The sequence below is a fragment of the Cynocephalus volans genome, chromosome 12 (assembly GCF_027409185.1).
Source record: "Cynocephalus volans isolate mCynVol1 chromosome 12, mCynVol1.pri, whole genome shotgun sequence".
Classification (NCBI taxonomy): domain Eukaryota; kingdom Metazoa; phylum Chordata; class Mammalia; order Dermoptera; family Cynocephalidae; genus Cynocephalus; species Cynocephalus volans.
In genome coordinates, this window is record NC_084471.1 from 107596850 (window position 1) to 107606593 (window position 9744).

The window sequence follows — 9744 nt, forward strand, 5'->3', positions numbered from 1 at the left end:
CTGCATTTCTGATAACTACTCTCCCTTAGTTCATGATTCATGCATAGCTGGAGGTTGGACTTTGTGGGTTTGGCTTTTTCCCCTTAGGATCAATCCCCGCCTTTTCCCACAAATCACCTGACTTCCCCGAAAAAACTCTGAAACACACCCTTTGGCTGAAAAATTGCATTAAGCAATCAGTGAAACTCCCCATCTCTCCTTTTCCCCCACTGCAGCCCTGGATAGAGGAATCTCAAGCCGGGGAGGAGGCACAGTTCTTCTTTCAAAAGCAGAGGGAGCTCCAAGATCAGGGCTGAGTTGCCCTTTCCCTATGTCATGGTCTCCCAGCCCCCTCTTGTTTAGATCGGGGAATTTCAACATGCGGGCAGAATCACTCGAACAGAACCAGGACAGGGAGGCCGGCTGGAGGAGCATCAAAGCCCTGTGTTGCTGTCCCTGGGAGCCAGCAGGGTCGCCCAGCATGCCCACTGGCAGGAGAGAGGGGACTGACCCACTTGTTCCCATCAGCTTCTGAAGGTAAAAACCTTAAAAATGAAGAGCAGAGCTTTGATGCAGGAAAAAAAGAAAGGCAGGAAACCTCACACAGGAAGGTTTGGGCCAAAGATGCAGGGCTGGAAAGAGCAGAATAAAAAACCAGGCAGAATGCAGACAACCTGTTTCTCTTAGGCTAACCCTGTCCACCCCCGACTTCATCCCACTATCTGCCATGGTTTTCAGGGTTAAAAACAGCTTTGGCAAGACTTTTCTAGGAACTGTGGGAAGATGTCTTGTCTTTTTAGTACAGGAAAAAAACAAAGCAAAACCAAACAAAACCAAATGGAACCCTGGAAAGCTAATGCAGGACATTTCCTTTCCTTTCCTTTTGTTTCTCGCCATTCAGCAGCCCCTTGTCCCCACGCGACCCTGCCTCGGTGGGGCACTTCCCTTCAGAGCACTTCTCCCAGGGCTCTGCCTTCCCCTGGTGAGAGAGGCTCAGCCCTGTCAGCCATCCCCGGGCAGCAACAGAAATGCGATGATGAATGTAGCAGAGAGCAGGGTTGCCGTGACAAGGGGATCATTGTAAAAGAGGAGGGAGAACTGCCCGAGGTGGGTGGTCACAATGGGCAGAGGCTCCTGCAGACCTGCTGGAAATGGGGATACTGTACTGAGAGGGCTGGAGAGAGACCGAGAGTGGGGCAGAGGGAGGGGAAGAGGCAAACTGGGAGAAAGTGCTCGTTTCTTTGGAGAAAAACTGGGAGAGGTCCAGAGAAGGATAAGATTTAGTTCCAGTCGAGGAAATTGGTTGAAGTCAGAGCAGGGAGGGTGTGAGAGGCCAGGTGCCACATGACGATGAGTGATATGGCATTGTTTAACCTGTGTGTTGTTCTTACAAAGGTGACACTGAGCCCCAGGTGACCCCTCACCACCAAAGCAGGTGCCTGTATTTGTCGGACAAATACGGCCAGGCCTGCCACCTCCTTAGCGCCAAAGTCCAGAGGTGCAGAGTCCGCTCAGCAGGATAGACAAACCGCCAGAGATGTGGTAAGTGACCTGAGGTCTACAGAAATGTCCGTGGATTCCATTGCCTTCATCTTATTAAGAAAAGGGCTTAGATTTGAAGTCTGGTTTTGGGGCTGGCCGAGGCCTTTCCCTGATTCCGACCTAAGATTGTCTTCTGCGGCCGCTGACTGCCCTTCGCCTCTCCTCTCCTCCTCCCTGGGATGGATGCTGGAGTTCTGCGCTGGGCCGACGCTATCGAGGGCACCCACCTCTCTATGACTTTTTTTTCAGGTGCATTGTCCTGTTGTCCCTTCTGGAATGGGTTTGTGCTGAGCCTACCATGTATGGGGAGATCCTGTCCCCTAGCTACCCTCAGGCATACCCCAATGAGATAGAGAAAACTTGGGATATAGAAGTTCCTGAAGGGTACGGGATTCACCTATACTTCACCCATCTGGACATAGAGCTGTCAGAGAACTGTGCATACGACTCAGTGCAGGTATGCTAGCAGCATGTCAAGGATGCACGGGGAGGACCGGGCCTGGGCTGGTGGATGAGAAGGACGTTGGACGAGTGCACAGGCATTGAGTGAACTGGAGTCAAACAGTCCTAAGGGGGTAAAAACCCTACTCTCTCTGTCCCTTTTTCTCTTACCTCCATGCAAACATATTATCCTTTCCTAGCTTTTTTTTTTTTTTTTTTTTTGACTCTTCTCTTAGATAACGTCAGGAGGCATTGAAGAAGGGAAGCTCTGTGGACAAAGGACGAGCAAGAACCCTAATTCCCCAATTGTGGAAGAGTTCCGAATACTGTACAATAAATTGCAGGTGACATTTAAGTCAGACTTCTCCAATGAAGAGCGTTTTACTGGGTTTGCTGCATACTATGTTGCCATAGGTAAGGCTCACCCTTACGTATATGCTATATTGATTAGAAGCTAAAAGATTAGAAGCAGGAAAAACACTGAGCTACACATTGAATGACCCTGGATTCTGTTCATAACTCTTACAAAGTGTTGACTTGGCTGGATCTGTCTATGAATCACTTCTGTGAAATTCAAACACATGATCACATCTTGGTGATGATGATGATAATGGTAATAATACATAATAAACAGTAATTTAATGAGAACCACCATGAATTGGGTACTGTATTAAGATTTTTTCTTACCTCTATTAATATAATCTTCACCTCAACCCTTCAAAGTAGGTATTATTATCTCTGTATAAAGATAAGCAAAGTAAGAATGAAGAATGTTAATAACTTGCCGACAATCACCCAAGAAATATATGTCATTCAAACCTTCAGATTCTGGGTTTCTATATCTATATCCAGGTTAAAATGAAGTTAGAAATCTCATAAAGCCAGACTATTGTTTAGATTTGATAGGATAAATTAACGAACGTTACTAATTCCTCCTCCCTGCAGAAGATGTCATCATCATGTTTAACCAGCAGCATGTTGTCTCAAGCTGAAATGCTCTGTGTGCAAGACTCAAGGGTCTTTGGCGTTGAGAGCTCCCCTGTAGTGGTGTAATGGAAGGCGCCAACTCTGGCGTCATAGTTTAGGAGAGTAATAGTGAATCATACCACCTGGAAATAGGGTTCCTGAGGGTCTTCAAGCAACAGACCTTGCCTACTTTTTCTTACCCTTGTAGTTTTGGCTTTAACTTCATTCTTCCTTCTAGATCTTTTTCCTTGACTTTGATCTTTCTCTACCCTTTGTAGATATAAATGAATGTGCAGATTTTGCAGATGCCCCTTGTAGCCACTTCTGCAACAACTTCATTGGTGGTTACTTCTGCTCCTGCCCCCCAGAATACTTCCTCCATGATGATATGCGGAATTGTGGAGGTGAGATTGGCATCAAGGGGGGTGCATGTTCCCTGGGATCTGGAATAGATGGAGGCCTCAGAAAGGGCTGTGACCATCCTTCCAATTTTGTTAGGCCCAGCCTTTGTTTTGTATCTATTGTTAGTCACTCACAAACTGAAAGGGGCCCACAAGAGAGGATGAAGATAAGGCTACAGTGTAAAGTTAGTTGTAGAGAAATAGATGCCTGTGAAGAGTCTGCCTGAGGCCATTTATAACCGCAAAAGACTCCATCGTAAGCAAAGTGACGGAAACCTACTGGGCACTGGATTCTCTGCTGATGTGGACTGGGTGTGCAATTGCTCCAGTGGGCTCCAGGTGGGGCATGGATCCCAGGCTAGTTTGAATGGAGGCCTGTTAGTTTATGAGAGAAGGAATCATAGAATAGGGCAGAAACTCCTCTGCTTGACCCTATGTTTGATTCCCCCTTTCTCTGTCTTTCCCTTAGTCAATTGCAGTGGGGATGTATTCACTACACTGATTGGGGAGATTGCAAGTCCCAACTATCCCAATCCATACCCAGAGAACTCAAGGTGTGAATACCAGATCCTGCTGGAGGAGGGGTTCCAAGTGGTGGTGACCATGAGGAGAGAAGATTTTGATGTGGAACCAGCTGATTCAGAAGGGAACTGCCCTGACAGTTTAGTTGTGCGTGATGGATGATTAATTTCCTCTCCCCCTCCCCCAACTTCAAGATTTCTTCTTGAAGACAAAGTTATCTTTCCTCCTGCCCCTTCTTTTTTTACTTATTTTATATTACATTTATTCCCTTTCTTATTTTCATCTCCTCCATTTTACCTCTTTCCTTTAGTTCTTTCTCTCTTCTGATTTCATCATTTTGTTTCCTTTCAGTTTGTTACAAGGGATAAGCAATTCGGTCCTTACTGTGGTAATGGATTCCCTGGGCCACTAAATATTGAAACCAAGAGTAACGCTCTTGATATCGTATTTCAAACTGACCTCACAGAGCAACAAAAGGGCTGGAAACTTCGTTACCATGCAGATCGTGAGTAGCCTAAGAGTGTCTCTTTGGTTGGTTCTGCCAAAGTCCTTGGACAGTGTAGAATCAAAAGAGATAGATGGTTATACAATTAGAATGCTGAGATACTGCACTTCCTCAGGATGATCTAAACCTGTTAATGGCTTCTAGAAATGCCTCAACTTCTGGTAATCTTTCACCTAGACCTAGAATGCAGACAACTTGGGGGTGGTTAGTTAGTAATGCCACATTATTTTAGACATCTGCCATATTGAAATGTTAGGCATCAGGATTGAGGACAACTGAATGATTTTAGAAAGTGTGAGAATAATGTGGTAGAATACAGTCTCCAATTGTATAGTAAATGTTTTTTTCTGCTCCAACCTCTGTTCTTCCTAAGCAATCCCCTGTCCTAAAGAAGTCACCGCCAATTCTGTTTGGGAGCCTGAGAAGGCAAAATACGTATTTAAAGATGTGGTGAAGATAAGCTGTCTGGATGGGTTTGAAGTTGTGCAGGTGAAGTACCATTTGGGCTTCTGCCTAATCCCTGGCCCCAGATCAGGGGGAGCATATTGAAATCGTCCAGTGGTTTACCCAGCGTCCTTGTTTGATCGCGGTGTTACACCTTTTCCATAAATAGAACAGCTCAGGACTTTAGTCCTTCCTTGTGAACCTTGGAGCCCCTGGGCCAGCTTGGCGTTTCCGTTCTGCCTTCATTCTTCTGGGGGAAGGGGAGCTGATCTGCTGGGGCAAAGTCATCTTTCAGCCCCACCTTCTGGGTACTTTAGGTCGTTCTGCTAAGATGTTCCCAAGCTTCTTGTGACGAGGACTCCTCATTGATTCAAGGCCAGAGATCCATTCTGGTTTTGTTTTAGCTTCCCACACCTCTCTTTATATATTCATGGTGATGTCCATTATTCTACAGGGACATGTTGGCTTGACATCTTTCTATTCTACTTGTCAAAGCAATGGAAAGTGGAGTAATTCCAACCTGGAATGTCAACGTACGTGTCTCCTCAAAGTGGAACTCTTTTTTTTTTTTTCTCCCAAAGGGAATTGAAAGATCAGCACATCAAAATTCAAGTGCATGGTTTCCTCTTAGGCTTCTGGGAGAATGGGTTGGGTTTTTTTAAGGAAGCCAGTCAGGGAGGCGTTTCTATTCTCAGCCTTGATCTGGTCTCAGGCCAGTTACACTAGCAGGTTTCTTCCAAAGAAAGGGGCTGTGGGATTGGTAGAGTTAATAGCCCCATGTGGGTGTGCTTCTGGCCTTCACAGGGGCCTCCACCAACCACTGAAAACCAGCTTGCTCTTAGTAGTTTCCAAGGAGCCATCTGAATCGGCAGATCTCAGTGGGCTAGAGAGTTGAGTGATGCCGGTTGCAGAGGATGGCTGCAGAGAGGCTGGTGTGGGGAGATTCATCCCAGATATGCTTAGGACATGGGGTGAGGAAGGAGTGAGGATGAAACTGACCCCGTGACTCTTCCTGGGAGGAAGGGCTGTCCTGACCATCAATCTACTGCCTTACTCCTGTAGCTGTGGACTGTGGCGCTCCTGAACCCATCCAGAATGGTAAAGCCGAAGATCCGGAAAGTACTTTATTTGGTTCTGTCATTCACTACACTTGTGAGGAGCCATATTACTTCATGGAGAACGAGGAAGGTGGTAGGTGTCTTCTACCGGGGAAGAGGGAGAGAGAGTGAAGTACTGGAGGGTGAATAGCACAGTGTTACTGGGTTGGACAGAGTTTGGAGAGAAATTAGGGAGGTGGGACAAACATTGTTTGTCCTCTTGGCTCAGCCAGAGGATACAGTTTTCTTTCATTCTTTTTTTTTTTTCCATTTTTTCAAAAGATGACCGGTAAGGGATCTTAACCCTTGACTTGGTGTGGTCAGCATCACGCTCTCCCAAGTGAGCCACGGGCCGGCCCTAGAATACAGTTTTCGTATGGGTCAGAGGATATTCTCTAGAATCATTCTTGGGAATCGTACAGGCCAGCAACTCAGCGTTGCAACCACAGCAGGCATTCCCTACAGCATCCATTTTGTATGGCTATCCACCTTTTGACCAATGAGTTCATGTAGAACCCACAGGAGCAATGCTGCCAGCTGCAAGTCACCATGGCTCTGAAGACCTGTTTTCTTGATGTAGCAGCCTTGGTGGTGTTGGATGAGGACCAGTATGTCCCACTACATTGCTTTTAATTTAATTTAATTTTGTTTTGTTTTGTTTTACTTTATTTTCCCAGCTGAAGCACTTTTCCAATCTCTACCATAACCCTTCTTCCTTCTGCTTTGGAGATTTTTTTCCTTCCTTGGCAGGAGAAAGGTCCGAGGGGTTGTTTGGGGAATGTTCTCGAGATTTTTTTCAAGCTGATTTGATCTGATCCCCTACTCAAATCCTCATGCTGAGGCTCTGCATGAATGGGGGAATGGAAGAGAGAAGGTATGGTGGTAAGTGTGACCTGTGTGCCTTCTGCTGTTCCAGGAAAGTACTTCTGTGCTGCTAATGGGAGCTGGGTGAATGAGGAGCTGGGCACAGAGCTGCCAAAATGTGTTCCAGGTAATGAAGGCTTAGGCTTGGGAAGAGATCATAGCCACAGGTGCAGCTAAATGGGGAGTCACCTTCTGAAAGTAGCTGTAATCCTCTTGGGAAAGGCCTTAACAGTCTCCAGAGTCTAGCTCAGTGAGGTAATACTGGGCTGGGGCCTGCCAGGGCCTTGGGGGATTCCCTCATCCACACCGAGTCAGGCCAATTGAAAGGAATAGAAAAGTCAGCCAGTGGCCATTGGTGTCAGAGTCAGGGCCACTTAGGTCTGGTAATGTAGATACGGTAAGTGGATATAGAATTGCTAAAAACAAGGCCTGAGCTGAGAGTGAAGAATCAACACTCAGGAACAAGACTAGTCGAATAGCCTAGTTGTTACATTAATAGTCTATGTGGCAACAAGATATAGAGGAATACAATAAAGTGTATAGGGGATGTAGGAAGATCAGGGTGCAATATAAGAAGGCACTGGGGAAAAACCAGAATAATAGTAATGACCTTGGTAATAACAACAGTGTTACTGAGAGCTAGGGACTCAGCTAATTTGTTGCATTTATTATCTTATTCACACCCCTGTAACAATCCTGTGAGGCTGGTGTAATTGGTACCATTTTACTGATGAATGAATTGAATACAAGTTCACAGTTAGCAAGTGGCAGGGATAGGCTTTGAACTGAGGTCTGTCTGGGTCCAAAGCCCTTTATGCTCAACTAGTCCTTTTAGGCTGTCTAGCAAGGGGTGGAAGTAAGCCCCGTCATGTGAAATTCAGTTGTTCCCAGTGATGGCAAAGTGATCATTCCTGGATCCAGTCAACGGGGAGTCAGACCAAAGAAGGGAACCGTCTCTTTCCTCTATTTCCTTGGCTGACCTGTGAGTTACTAGGATGGACTCAGGTGCAACTAGGAGTTCAGTAAAAAAGGGGATAGGGTTTGATCTGGGCATCAGTAGAAGGTAGAAAGCTTGCCTCCTCCACCGCCTGGGTGAGAAAAGTTTCCCAGCACTGGCTCCCAGCTGGGCTCCTGGCACATGCTGAGCCTGGGGGTGAAGTGTGCCTGTAGAGGGGCTGGGAGGCAGGCTGTGGGTAGTGTGAGGCACTTGCTCATTTGGACTCTAATTGACACACTGCCTCCGTTTAACCATCCCACCCACGAGGCTGCATGTGGCACTGGCAGAGTGGCATGTTTAGGTAAGGCCAGGATGAGTCAGGTATGGAGATGGCTGACAAAACAGGGTTGACTAGATCATGCTAGAGAACTCTGCAGCCCGGCAGGTAAAAGTGTTTGAGTGGTTGGAGGATCTGTGAGAGGCCAGCATCGTTTCCTGCTCCCTCTCCACCTTGTCCTTGTTCCTTCCTAGTCTGCGGAGTTCCCAGTGAGCCCTTTGTACAAAAACAGAGGATATTTGGAGGATCTGAGGCAAAGATTGAAAATTTCCCCTGGCAAGTCTTCTTTCAGAACCCCAGGGCTGGCGGGGCTCTCATTGGTGAGAACTGGGTGTTGACGGCTGCCCACGTCGTGGAGGGGATCTCTGAACCAACAATGTATGTTGGCTCTACCTCGGTGCGCACCTCCGCTCAGAAGGATGCCCAGTTGCTCTCTGTTGAACGTGTGATTATTCATCCAGGCTGGAAATTGCTGGGTGACCCAAACTCACGAACAAATTTTGATAATGACATCGCACTGGTGCAGCTGAAAGACCCTGTGAAAATGGGACCTACTGTCTCCCCCATCTGCCTGCCGGGCACCTCTTCAAAATACGATCTGTCAGATGGAGACCTGGGACTGATCTCAGGCTGGGGCCGAACAGAGAAAAGAGATCATGTGATCAGACTCAGAGGGGCAAAGTTACCTGTAGCCTCTTTAGCAAAGTGTCAAGAGGTGAAACCAGAAAATCGTAAAGTGGACACACAAGCCTTCGTTTTCACTAATAACATGATCTGTGCTGGAGGACCAAAGGGCGTTGATAGTTGTGAAGGGGACAGTGGTGGGGCCTTTGCTGTAGTGGACCCCAGCGAAGGGAACTCCAGGTTCTATGTAGCTGGTGTGGTGTCCTGGGGACCCGAGTGTGGGACCTATGGGCTCTACACGCGGGTGAAGAACTATGTTGACTGGATAAGAAAAACTATGCAGGAAAATAGTGCCCCCCATGAGGACTAGTCTGTACATATACCACCAGCCTCTGCAAGGGTTATGACCAATCACTGCTTTCAGTTCCTCACAATATTCCTATTATTTTCACTATGACTGAGAGAAGACATAGGAGAATGATTTAAAATGAACTTGATCGTCGAGATACCTGGCTGGAGGTAGAGTTGGATCATAGAGTTGTGTTGGTCCTTCAGTTGTGGTCTGAATCTGTGATGTCCTCTCCCCTGAATTCCTATTATAGATGACGTGGGGGGAGGGCTCTCCTACCTTGCACTATTCCACAGAAATACCTTAATTTTTTGTGTCTTCTTTACCTGTTTGAAATTACATTTACTTTGTCATTTTCAATGTCCATTATCTACTTACAATAAAGCATATTTACCACACAATATGGCTGATTTACCTTATTCCACATCAAGACCTTGGAACCATGGAAGGGAACTGGGATGACAGGCTATTGTGTCGTGGAATTCAGGCATCTAGGAACTAATATTTAATTGTCATGAAAACAGGGATTTCAACTTTTCTCCTCTCTTCCAACTGAGATTTTACTGAATATCGTGGATTAGCATGAATATCACCAACACAAGGCACCAAATTCTGCTTTTAAAACTCATGAAATGTACATGAACCTCATTCAGAAGTGCACATACAACAGCTAGAATTGGCTGTTTAAAATCTTCTTTAAGTATAAATTTTTTCAAAATGTCACCTGAAAATTAAT

General features: G+C 46.2%; 1 protein-coding gene across 2 annotated transcripts; it reads left to right on the forward strand.

The window, feature by feature from the left end:
• Positions 1-359: 359 nt before the first annotated feature.
• C1S (complement C1s) lies at positions 360-9409 on the forward strand. 2 transcript variants are annotated; one of them, XM_063075509.1, is made up of 12 exons: positions 360-516; positions 1375-1521; positions 1771-1978; positions 2199-2376; positions 3207-3332; positions 3799-3998; positions 4203-4356; positions 4730-4845; positions 5255-5333; positions 5863-5991; positions 6814-6888; positions 8230-9409. In XM_063075509.1, exons 2-12 carry the CDS (start codon positions 1517-1519, stop codon positions 9027-9029), a joined length of 2070 nt encoding a protein of 689 aa, XP_062931579.1. In that variant the 5' UTR covers positions 360-516; positions 1375-1516; the 3' UTR covers positions 9030-9409. The 2 variants fall into 2 exon arrangements, with proteins under 2 accessions (XP_062931579.1, XP_062931580.1); XM_063075510.1 differs by lacking the exon at positions 360-516 and adding an exon at positions 1014-1086.
• Positions 9410-9744: the final 335 nt, after the last annotated feature.